At 39.9% G+C, this 13,115-nt stretch overlaps 1 protein-coding gene across 1 annotated transcript; it reads left to right on the forward strand.

Moving 5' to 3' along the window:
* The first annotated feature begins 786 nt into the window (after positions 1–786).
* Positions 787–7,816, forward strand: LOC129095311 (aspartate aminotransferase, cytoplasmic-like). Its single transcript, XM_054603710.1, has 10 exons — positions 787–1,025; positions 3,427–3,608; positions 3,869–3,885; positions 3,931–4,052; positions 4,212–4,324; positions 4,527–4,631; positions 5,472–5,622; positions 5,756–5,921; positions 6,029–6,171; positions 6,818–7,816. The coding sequence occupies exons 1-10, from the start codon at positions 917–919 to the stop codon at positions 6,955–6,957; spliced, it is 1,248 nt and encodes a 415-aa protein (XP_054459685.1). The 5' UTR covers positions 787–916; the 3' UTR covers positions 6,958–7,816.
* The last annotated feature ends 5,299 nt before the right edge of the window (positions 7,817–13,115 follow it).

Genomic DNA, 13,115 nt, shown 5'->3' on the forward strand with positions numbered 1-13,115 from the left:
GGCAGAAATAATCATCTTCATCAACAGCTACATGAGCATCAATAATGTTATCTTCAGGAAGGCATTCATTTATGTAATATAGTCTAGATTATCAATAACATGTGGCAAACCTGTTAGAATAAATGAGTTGTCAATTTAAATGATCTTAAATTCCAACACTTTGCTACTATGACACTACTGTTGCCATTGTATACTCCCAGGTTCTGTATTGATTATTAATACTACCATGCAATTGTATGTTCAAAGTAAGAGGTGAATGCTGGGGTCTAATATAAATTTAGCATCCATACATTCATCACTGGCCAGAAAATGCCACTTCAGGAGATCTGTATGTTAAGCTCCTGAAATTTGTATATTTTCCTTATTTTTGTATGTGCATCATAGTACTATTGATCTTGTTGTTGTTTGTTTACATATATTTATCTCTTTTATATATATATATAATATTTTACAGCAGTGGGAAACTGGAAAACTCAAATTCCCTGACCAATAAAGCTGATTTTTCTGATCTTTGTTTTAAATAAAGTTTCTGTTATACCACACATATTTTCGTATTTATTCCTGTTTATGTTTATACATTTATGTATCTGCCATATTTATAAAATTTAAAAAATCATGCCTCAAAAAATTACATACACAAATAAAACACAACGATTTATATTAAATAGATATAAAATAAATAAATAAAAAATATATAAAGAGTAAAACGTTGCTTCGCTCTCATTGGCTGCCTCACGCTGACGTCTCTGCAACGCGCCTTCCTATTGGCTGCCGCGTTGACGCCTCCGCTGCCCGTCCGTCCAGCGGAGTGAAGGTGAACCACTGCCCGTCTCTCTCTCTCCGTCTCCCGGTCTCTGACAGCGTCCTCTCCCCGGCTCATTCTGCTCCCATATCGGCCACCTCGTCCCCCAGAGCCATGTCCATATTCAGCGACGTCCCGCAGGCTCCTCCGGTGGCCGTCTTCAAACTGAGCGCCGACTTCCGGGAGGACAGCCACGCGGAGAAGGTGAACCTGGGAGTCGGAGGTGAGCTAATGCTAATGCTAATGCTAATGCTAATGCTAATGCTAAGTTAGCTCCGCAGCCTAAACTGTGCTTATATATATTTTTTAGCCTCTATTATCTCTCTAGCTCGGAGTGTCATGCTAACATGCTAACACATATTAGCATCTCTTTGATTTGACCTTCGCTACAAGCTAGCATGGAAGCTAACGCGCTGAAGCTATTTATTCCGAGGTTTCACATGTGTCCTTGAACGCAACACCAGTCTAAATGTTGATAATTGTATTTTTTTTATCACTAGCAGGAAGATTTCAGGTTTTTAAAAAAAGAATGCAGCCATTTAAAAAAAATAAAAATATTTATATATATATTTCTGAGCCACACATAACTATAAATATGATATAATGAGCCAGGAGGCCAGTTTTTTAATTAGAATCCCTGTCTTAAGGGTCAAAGTTTGCAGCCTGAAATACAATTTAAATATCTCATCCTGCACTGTGTGTTGTTCCTTTGCAGGAAACTTGATATCAAACAACTAATAGTGTTGTTTTTGTGGTATGACATTGATGCATTACCAGGTTATTTACCTTTCTGATGGCTTTGGCTGTACAAATGAGTGCAGAACTCAACACTAATAACATCAGAGCTCTTGAGTATCCCTCTTTTACATTACATTACATTACAGTCATTTAGCAGACGCTTTTATCCAAAGCGACTTACAATCAGTAGTATATTACATATCATTCACCCATTCACACACTGATGACAGGCTACCATCAAGGTGCCACCATCAGACTCTAACTAACATTCATGCAACATCCAGTCCACACCGATGGCAAGCCTTCGGGAGCAACTTGGGGTTAAGTGTCTTGCCCAAGGACACATCGACTGCCGAAGCCGGGTATCGAACCACCGACCCTCTGATTGGAGAACTACCTTGCTCTCCACTACGCCACAGCCGTTAGGGGTTGGAGGATTTCCTGCACTTGTTGTGGTTTAGTGTCGTCATTCTCATGATGTCAGCTGAACCACGAACAGACACTTGTTGCTTTAGTGGGGTTTTACATTGTCCTAACAAGAATTCAGCAATAACTGCAACAAAATGCAGTTGTAGGTTCATAAGGTAAAATATGACAGTCAACAAAACAGAAAGAGTCGTGCATCAGGAGGAAGGAAAACAGCAGCATCATAACAAATCTCTCTGGGCAATATGACCATCATCTCAACATTGAAAACACGACATCAGCCTCAGAGAGGACATGCGCCACTGCTGTTGCTATGACGACATGGGATCGGACCTGACTTGCACTTTTGCACCTCCTGGAACAAATCACATCTGCGTACATCAAACCAGTTTGCCCTGACATAGTCTGCAACAGAGAAAGCATCTCCCTTGTTATTTAGACAGCAAGCACGGCTGTAGGATTCTTGTTTTAATGGGACAAACGAGTAGCAGTACACTGTCTTTGATCCAGATACATGTACTCCGTGTAAAAACTGAAAAGAAATCAATGGATCAATTAATGGCAGTAAGTAGAGTATCTCAACCTTTTGTTACTTACAGTTCACTTCTGATTGTTAGAAAATGTATAACTAGCTGTGTAAAGTTTGACCTTGAATTCGGCACACTGAATCCATTGACCAACAAGCTGCTTGTTTGACCTTTCATAGTGCGTCTGCAGCTGTGGTGAAGGCCTGATATCTGATACAGGAGCCCATACAGTACAAGGGAGCACGAGTTCTTATGGAGTCAAATGTGTGCAACAGACACACACGTGTACATGCACACACACACACAGTAGTTTATATGTGGTGCAACGGATCATAAAACTCCCGGTTTGGATCGGATCACAGATCAGAATCACAGATCGGATCAGGAAGCAAATTAAACTTTTAGAGATCCCTGATCATGTTTTTTTGCCGCCCATACTAATTACCGACTATTGTCGATTGATAATAGCAGCTGGTCTACAAGGCTCCAGACTATTTTTTGATTTTTGCCATCGTCCTAAAAATAATTTCAACCGCTGTGAAGTCAGAGTAAACCATCAAAAATTCATTGTTTTAGTCATTTATATTTTTTTCTTCAGAAAAATTCCAATGATAAGGAAAGAGAAGATTGTGTTTTTATTGATTAAAACAAATCTTGTCATCAGTAGTTTTAATCATGTTTTATAAACTGTTTGGAGGTACTTACAGGTCATAATTTATTTCTAATATCTATTTATGTTTTGTGTGAAAACATCATCTTTAAACAACCCGATTTATTAAAGTTTATCACCAAAGCTACATTTTACCAGATAGTTTTCACAATAGTTTTGCAGAGAACATCAGGTATTTATTAAAAAATGTTACAGAAAGCGTTGTTTTTTTGGTCCAGAGGGCGTGTTGGTTAAAGAGCCGCGTTGCTTTGTGTCCCCTCCAGCTTACCGTACCGATGACTGCCAGCCGTGGGTGCTGCCGGTGGTGAAGAAGGTGGAGCGGCTGATTGTGGAGGACAACAGCCTGAACCACGAGTACCTGCCCATCCTCGGTCTGCCTGAGTTCCGCTCCGCCTCCTCCAAGGTCGCCCTGGGAGACGACAGCGCCGCCATCAAGGACAACAGGGTGAGAGAGAGAGACACACACACACACACACACACACACACACACACACACACACACACACACACACACACATGAACAGTCCACCTTTTTGTGAAATTTGTTTGTTTACCTTCTGAACCAACTGGAGTTTACCTACCTTAGGACAAAGATGAAATTGATATTCAATCTTGTTATTTGACTGAAATTAGAAAGAAACAATTTTCTTTTAAATCTAAATACCAGATAGTTGCAATTTTAATAGTCAGTTTTACATTCCTGAGTTGTCTCATTTAGTACAGTTTTTTTTTTTTTTTAATTCTTCTCATGTTTCATCCTGTCTCAGGTGGGGGGTGCAGGCTCTGGGGGGGACCGGAGCGTTGAGGATCGGAGCAGAGTTCCTGCGGCGTTGGTACAACGGCGTTAACAACACGGCCACGCCCGTCTATGTCTCAGCGCCCACCTGGGGTTAGTAGACGACTGTGACGCAAGTAACAGAGTGAACGTGGAGTTACCATGGAAACAGAGCTCTGAATCCCAAAACGTCTTGGCAATTTGTTCTGCCTGAAACTCAGTTTATTAGATTTAAGGTTTTAATTATCTGCTTCTTGTTCTTCTTCCTCCCAGAGAACCACAACAGTGTGTTTGCTGATGCTGGGTTCAAAGACATCCGGCCATACCACTACTGGGATGCTGCTAATAGGGGCCTGGACCTCGCCGGGCTCCTGGACGACCTGGAGGTGAGGAGGGGCGACTCAGAAAGAATCATCATGTAATGTTTAATCAAACCCAGTTGGTTCAGCTCATAAGAAGATCAGTAATTATCTCCCTGTTGTCACTCGATCATATGACTTGTATTTTTCTAATCCTGTTCATCAGACGTTAAACACTGTTCGGGATCATGATTTTCGTGTTTTTGTTTCATCCTTTCTTTAAAAACAGAAAGCTCCAGAACACTCCATCTTCGTCCTCCACGCCTGCGCACACAACCCCACCGGCACCGACCCGACCCAGGAGGAGTGGAAGAAGATCGCAGAGATCATGAAGGTAAGACGGTGTTGTCTCTGTAGTCTTTCAGGTCACAAACATGTAACGGTGTCTCGTCACATGCTGCCACTACAAACCTGTTGGATATAACGTGAATATTTACAAATTATTATTATTAACCCCGCTGAACCCCAAACATGCTTTTCAGTTTTGAAAAACATGTTTGGTTTTTTTTTGACAAAAATAATACCATTAATCAAAGCCAGAAGCTTTAAAAACAGGTATTATTGTCAGATTTTCCAGTTTTCCGGTGGTCCTTGAACACATCACGTGTGAGGAAAGCTGTCTGTCAGAAAAACCAAATCGAAGCTTGAAACTGGAATATTTCATGAAAATCAATTTATTCTAAAAAATTCTGCCCAAAATAAACCATTTGCACAAACCAGATCCTGTAAAAAAAAAAAAAACTGACTCAACCGAGACCAACGGTCACATGACCAAAACTCAGTGAAACATTGACTGAACTGCAAGCTGTTTACAAGTTGTTAAAATATAAATAGTCCAATATGTATAGCACATGGAGCCCCTTTTGTTTTATATTATTGGTAAAACTTATGTGGGCAAAATGTTAAATGAATATTTTTGATGGTTTCCATTTTTGTAAAATACATAATCAAAGGAATTCAACTTGATTTTTTTCCGATTTTTTTTATATCTATGGCATCATAACTGTTCTACGTCACTAATGACATTATACTGTAGTGACAAACAGGGTTCAGTGTGGATTATTACCTTTTTAGAACATATTTTGCTTAAATATGATAAATTCATCTGTATTGTTTGGCTCTTTTCTCATGTTCTACTGTTGTCCCTTTTTAATCTCTTTTCTTTTCTCTCCAGAGGAGGAACTTGTTTGTGTTCTTCGACTCGGCCTACCAGGGTTTTGCCTCTGGCGACCTGGATAAAGACGCCTGGGCCATCCGTTACTTTGTCTCAGAGGGCTTTGAGCTGTTTGTAGCTCAGTCCTTCTCCAAAAACTTCGGTCTTTACAGTGAGTGCACAGAAATGAATACACAATATATATATATAAATATAAAAAGTCCCAAAGTATGCATATTTTTCTATTAATACATGAAAGTACATCTTAAACTTGTCCCTCTTTTTTCTCTGTCCGCCGTCTCCAGATGAGAGAGTAGGAAACCTGACCGTGGTCGCCCAGGACAGCGAGAACCTGTCCCGCATCCTGTCCCAGATGGAGAAGATCGTCAGGACGACTTGGTCCAACCCGCCGTCTCAGGGAGCACGCATCGTCAGCAAGACCCTCAACTGCCCCGAGCTCTTCGCTGAATGGTACGGATCCTTAAAATAATGACTTCATTGGTAATAAAAATGTCTTCAATCAATCTTTCAAATGTCTAACTCCCTGTCTTGTGTCCTTTTTCTGCTCCTCTCTGTAGGAAGGGTAATGTGAAGACCATGGCGGACCGCGTCCTGCTGATGAGGGATCAGCTGAAGTCCAAGCTGCAGGGCCTGGGCACCCCGGGGACCTGGGACCACATCACCCAGCAGATCGGCATGTTCAGCTTCACCGGCCTGAACCGTGAGTGGAGGAAACGCACAAACTCATACACGCATCAAAGAATTTCGTTGCCAACGACTGCTTAGCTGTGATTTACCCTTCCTAAGTCCCGCCCCTTTTTGTCTCTGTGCTCTAATAAGAGTTGAGCTAGCTTGGAACCCCGTAGATATGCTACGTTTTAGGGGTGGGGAATCTCATAACATAACGATTCAGAGGGCTACGATGTGATTATTAAACGATTATCGATTCATCTTGATGCTTCAAAAAAACATTTTTAAACCACTGAATTTGATGAATTTATGGTTTATCAGAGAATAAAATCCATAGATCTTTCTTTTATTATCTAGTTTGACAGTCAAAAACTGAAAAAAGAACTGCCATTGACAAATCTAGGAAGGAATAAACACGTACACCTTTTATAAATTGTGCATTTAAACACAATTTATGAGAAATAAGCGAGATGGCTTCACTCGTTAAAGTGAGTCAATAATCTCGCTAGAAATGAGGCCAAAAACTACAAGATTAAGACCCAATTTAAGTGCCACTTGACTTTGCAAATTGTGGTTTGACAAAAAAAAAAAAGAAGCCCGATGCATGAATCTCTGCATTCGGCCGCTCCTCTCCGCTCTGTGTGACCGTCTCTCCGTGTCCGACTGTGTCTCACCAGCCAAACAGGTGGAGTACATGATCAAAGAGAAGCACGTGTACCTGATGGCCAGCGGACGCATCAACATGTGCGGCCTGACCACCAAGAACATCGACTACATCGCCCAGTCCATCCACGACGCCGTCACCAAGGTCCAGTGAGGGGTCGCCTCTCTCCACCCGACTTCCTGTGGCGTCACAGGAAGTACCGTCACGTCTGTGCCCGTGTGCCCCCACCCTCTCCCTCATCCCCTAACCTCCTGATTGGTTCGACTGCATCAGGGGATTTTGCGGTCGAACCAATGGGGGGGACGGATGTTTGTTCTCACATGAAGGTGTAAAACCTTCGGGAGGTGGAATGATTTTAGGAAGACACTTGAACACAAAACCTGGTCTCTGTCACCCGAATGTGTAGAGTTATAAAGTTTAAAAACCTTCATTTTTTAGATGTTTTTATGCGTTGTCCAAATCATTTCTGGTCACTTGAATTTTAGCTTTCTCAATGTCATTTATAGCACTGCAAGGAATTAAAATGTAGTATTGAATAAAATTATATCGAAGGTAGGAAAATGTAAATAGATGTAGTCACTGTTAAAGGTCCTATTATATGCAGAAGCACACCTTTTTTTTTCAGCCTTAAGAATATACACTTACAATAATTAAATATATGTGTATTTAATGATGAAATCGTTATGCTGAAGTCAAAACAAAAGGCATTATCAGTGCGTCATGTGAGCAGGTTGAAAGGTTAATGCACGTGCCTGATGTTGCAGGTTTCTGTGGGACCTGTGCAGCTTCGTTAAAAAAAGGGTCACAATGTGAAGTTCACAGAGCGACTTTGTGCCATCACTGAACAAAATCACCTCTCTCCTGCCTCTGCTGTTGTTGTTTTCTCCCTCTCCACGCTGCAGTGCCCTTATCGTGTTACAGAGAGCCTCTGTATAGCCGGTTGTTGTAGTGAGGTCAGTCACATGACCTCACTCCCAGCATGTTTTGTCTGAAATAAATTATAAAACATAGGAACCAAATATTTGTGTTTTGTCTGTTATTTACCCAACGTTTCTAAAAATGTCATTATTCATGTCCACTGTGTTAGCTTTCAACTCCAGCATTCACTGCAAATATTTGTCTGGCATTATTTTATATTTTTGTTGTTTTCAACAAAACAAATGTGTTGTCAATCACAGTAAGCCCCGCCCTAAAGCATCCCCTGCTTTATGGTCTGTTTGACTCTAAATGGAGCATCATTTACTAAATGAACATCATGCTGTATTGAAGAAGACTTGAAACTAGAGATTGAGACCATAAACTCATGTTTACAATGTTTACTGAGGGAATAAATCAAGAGAGAAGTAGAGTCATTTTCTCATAGACTTCTATACAACCAGAGGAGTCGCCCCCTGGTGGACAGTAGAGAGAATGCAGGTTTAAGACATGAAGCATCGCCTTCACCTGGTTTAGAACCATTCGTGGTCCAATTTTCAAACACATACAAGTGTGATGAGGAAACTTAGGCTGAGAGTGGACTTTTCTTTCAAGAAGGAGCGATGGTTATTAAGCTTTATATTTCTGTATATTTTGATTCATTTCATTAATCTGTTCCAAACAGAAACTTGGCTAAAAACAGATCTGAAATCAATACAAATAACTTCTAAGCACCAATCAGAGATCACATTGGCTCTTAGAGGAAATAGTGAAAGTACAAAAACACAAAAGATCAGATGGATCAGCAGCAGGAAAAAAAAAAGTCTAATCAACAAAAATCCTGCAGTGGAATCACTTCTTGTCACGTGTTTGACCTCGAAGGGCGCTGATGCTGATTGGCTGCAGTCGGCCACTTCAATGCAGCAAAGTGACTCAGCAGGTTTAATGTATGCTGCACCGGGAGGGAGGCCTCACCTCTCCTCCCTCTCTCCCCCCTTCGCCTGTTACATTAGCCAATGAGCAGAGTTAGAGAGCATCCTCCCCCAGTCTATCTGCTTTTCTCCCATCCTTCCCAGCATCTCCCTCCTCCTCCTCCTCCTCCTCCTCTGTGCTGCAGTGCCACTAACTCAGTCAGACGAAGCTCCGCCCACCTGTCCATCCATCCGTCCTGTCCCGTCCTGTCCTCATGCAGACAAACACAAAAGGTCCAGAGCACTGCAGGTTCAGAGACACAGTCGGAGCACTGAAGGATTCTGGGTAGAAAGAAATGTCAGCAGTTGCAACCAGAACCTCAAAACTGTTAAATTTGAATACATTTCCTGGCACCAAGAGCCTGATATTATACTATGTTTGATCAGTGTTGAATATTATTAGGCATAAATTAACAAACTATTACATCTTTCAGGGAATATCAGTGTTCCAAATACATTTCTTTTGATTTTTATATAAATTGAATTTCAAATTTTAACTTGTGTAGACTGAGGCTTTAAAACCAAGCCACTAACAGACACTTATATGAAATTCATTCATAATTTGTTTATTTCCCCATTTAATTCTAAGAAAAATCTGTATCCATAATATGTCTTCTCTCTGACTATTGCAAAGAAAACATTTAAAATACACATTTTGTATTTTTATTTTACTATTTTGTCTATTTGCATCTGTAGATTTCTCCTAAATTCACCAAATTACCATTAGATAATACCTCATTTGCATATTGAAATATAACATTTCAGAAAACTTGTAATACAAAAAATAGCTTTACCCTATTCACCTGTAGTGTCTTCAACATGTACGTATGTCATTTTTACAAAACATATCTTTAAAGGTCGTTTTCTCTAAATTATTTTTTTCTCAGACTTTGATCCATACATCTCCACTTCAGTAGCTCTTACATACACCAAACTTTACAGTTGCATTCATATCTATATTCTGCAGGTTTCTACAGAGGGGTTTGTTCACATATCATTCAGAGCCTGATTTATACAACATTTTATTACTAAAAACATGAAGAAAATTGTTTTTTTTAAATGTTTGTTGACAGTATTTTCTGATTTACGGAGTGATACAAAGAGATATCAAAAATTCCCTCTGTAAAAACCTTTGGCTCCAATATGTCAACAAAATTAAACAAGAAATTTGAACCATAGTTTATACAATTTTCAGATTTATGGTCTGGAAATGTACACAAGCTAGCACACAATTGATATGATAATGCCTCGTTTGCATATGAAAACATGACATTTCAGAAAAGTTTTTATTTGTATTTTTGTCTGACAGAAATGATAAATGATCAGTTGTGAGAGTGTGACAGCATTCAGAGTACCAAGACCCTGAAAACCCAAGCAGCTAAATGGAATCCAGCCATTTTTATTTACACCTCCTGCTGTGTTGTGTCAGAAATGTCGACTCAGTCGGACCAAAAATAACATTTCACATAATTGCTGAGAAACCATGACTAAGAGTCAATTGTTGACTCTTAGTCATGGTTTCTCCTCCACATTCTGCAGAGTCATTCCAATCAACATCAATTGCTTTAAGTGTTTTCATTAATTCCTGCAGCAAAAATGAGAGAGGAGTCGAGCTCGGTGAAGAAACATTTAACCCCACTTTAAAGAACTGTTGTGTTCGCACTTCAGTCATGCTGGAGAAGCTCTGCAGTTCTTAATGTAAACCCATTAAATTACCCTTAAATTCACATTCCAATCCATGCAGCAGGGAGGAAAAGGAAATATGTCATATTAGAATATTCAGTGATTCTGGAAATATTTAACATCTCAAATTCTACCAACATTTGTTTCAGAAACCACGTTTTTGTTGTAGTAAAAAAAAAAAAAAAAAAAGAAATGTCATTATGGTATGATGCAGGTCATTTCAGTGACGTTAAAAGAAAGGATTCCATTAAAAAAAGGTTTGTGTCGAGCTTAAACTAATTTTGTCTACATAGAGTGCTGCTGGAATGAGTCCTAAATCCCAGGAATGAGTCAGCATTTTTCGCACTTCCTGTTGCCACGTCTTAAAGTCAAGATGTCTGAAATAAGATCTATGGTTAACAGAAGGTGAAGAGATTTTAAAGTTTTGTTCTCCGATACAAAATAGGTCAGTAAATACCATTGTGGTGAATTTAGAAGCTTTTACGTGTCTTACAAAAGTGTCTAAAGGATCACTTGACCATAGACGTATATTAGAAGCGGACGTGGTCATCGTAACGTCACCCATTGGTATGTGGACTGACGTTTTGAAGACTTGAGTTCGGCCATTTCGCTGTTGCCATCTTGGCTTTTCCCAACCAATGAACAGAAGTTAGCATATTTGGAATGTGGAGGAGTGACGTAGTATACGTCTCTGGTAGCGGCAGAGACCTGTCAATCACAGTAGCCCCGCCCTAAAGCATACCCTGCTTTATGGTCTGTTTGACTCTAAATGGAGCATCATTTACTAAATGAACATCATGCTGTATTGAAGAAGACTTGAAACTAGAGATTGAGACCATAAACTCATGTTTACAATGTTTACTGAGGGAATAAATCAAGAGAGAAGTAGAGTCATTTTCTCATAGACTTCTATACAACCAGAGGAGTCGCCCCCTGGTGGACAGCAGAGAGAATGCAGCTTTAAGACACTTTATATCGGCTTCATCGGCAGAACCAGAGGTTGCCGCCTGCACTAGAACACTAGTCCTCCTTTAGCTTAATGGGGACTTGAAGTCATGTGACCACGGTGTAGCTCCTTTATAGGCTAACGTTAGCTTTTTACTTTTGCCAGCGAAGCTAACTTCCAGGTTAGACTTTAAAAATGACATCATCCCTGCAGCACTTTATTGTCTTCATGCTGATTGGTTGAGTGAAGGTGTACTGATGCAACAGTATGTGTGTCCAGTTTAGCTCATATGGGAGCAGCTGGCCTCATAAACCTGATAATATATGTAATCTAGACGTCATATTTAACATCACACATCGTTGCAGCCAGAAGTTCACTTTCATTTCACCTCCAATAAAAGACGAAGAAGCCAGAGAGGACGAGGTTCATTAATAATTAACATGGTTCTGATGAAAAGGGCTCCGCTCAAGAGATTATTATTTAAAGTGGCTCGGCGGTCATAAAGACGAACACAAATCAAAGGCTCACTCGACATTTCTAAAAGATCTGTATGCAGACAGGCGGCTCAAATCTCTCCTGTTACCATGTCTGAGTTTTTTTACGAGGTATAATAATGTGATTCAGGTCACGTATCTTCAAAAGGAAAACCAGAAAGCAGAATAATGATGAACAACCATATAAACCCAATCTGATCAATAATTAAATAACAAGGTGCTTTTAAGCTGTGATGATGCAGAGCACGAGTTTAAACCTTTTTTTCCCAACCTCCTAACAATTACATACAAAAACTATTGATGCAAAGTTACATTTATATCTAAAATATCATTGGACACTGCTCAATTTCCTGGTTTGGGCCCAAAAGTCTTAATGCAGCAGCAAACAAACACTTTTGGCCACATTATGTACTTGGCTTAGAAAGAAAGTGAAGAAATAAAATGCTTTTTCCTACATAAATAGAAGAGAAAAAATGATTAGTATTTGTTATTTCCTTCATGTCATGCTAAGTCCCGCCCCTTTTCTGTGGACAACCATGGGAGCTTATTTTGGAAATATATGTACGGTAGTCAACGACGAGGCACAAATAATTATTTGAACGTGTTTGACTTGTTCCATGAATTACAGCCATGATCGTTAGTCAATTTAAACGATCATTGTCCACATCAAGAAAATCTAATTTTGGTGTAAAACTGTTGGCCATCTTGGATTATGGCCGTCGCCATTTTAACAGAAGTGACCATGTTTGGACTGAGGAGGAGTGACGTAGTGATGTCGTATACGTCTCTGGTAGAGACCTGTCAATCACAGTAGCCCCGCCCTAAAGCATCCCCTGCTTTATGGTCTGTTTGACTCTAAATGGAGCATCATTTACTAAATGAACATCATGCTGTATTGAAGAAGACTTGAAACTAGAGATTGAGACCATAAACTCATGTTTACAATGTTTCCTGAGGGAATAAATCAAGAGAGAAGTAGAGTCATTTTCTCATAGACTTCTATACAACCAGAGGAGTCGCCCCCTGGTGGACAGGAGAGAGAATGCAGGTTTAAGACACTTCAGCATTGGCTTCACTTTTCAGAACCTTGATAAAACACATCTGGTTAAGATTAAGTGTCTGGTTAATTGGTGAAAGATAGCTAAGTTAACTAGCTAGCTAGCAACCCAAGCTAACGAGAGATGTAGTTCAATGAGCAGTTCCACACAAAACTAAAGGGTACTATACGAAACTAAGACTTTTTGACCTGCAAAATTATCTTTTCAACTGATGTATGTGTATTTCATGGCAAAATTCAAACAG

Source organism: Anoplopoma fimbria, chromosome 9 (assembly GCF_027596085.1).
Source record: "Anoplopoma fimbria isolate UVic2021 breed Golden Eagle Sablefish chromosome 9, Afim_UVic_2022, whole genome shotgun sequence".
NCBI classification, from domain to species: Eukaryota; Metazoa; Chordata; class Actinopteri; order Perciformes; family Anoplopomatidae; genus Anoplopoma; species Anoplopoma fimbria.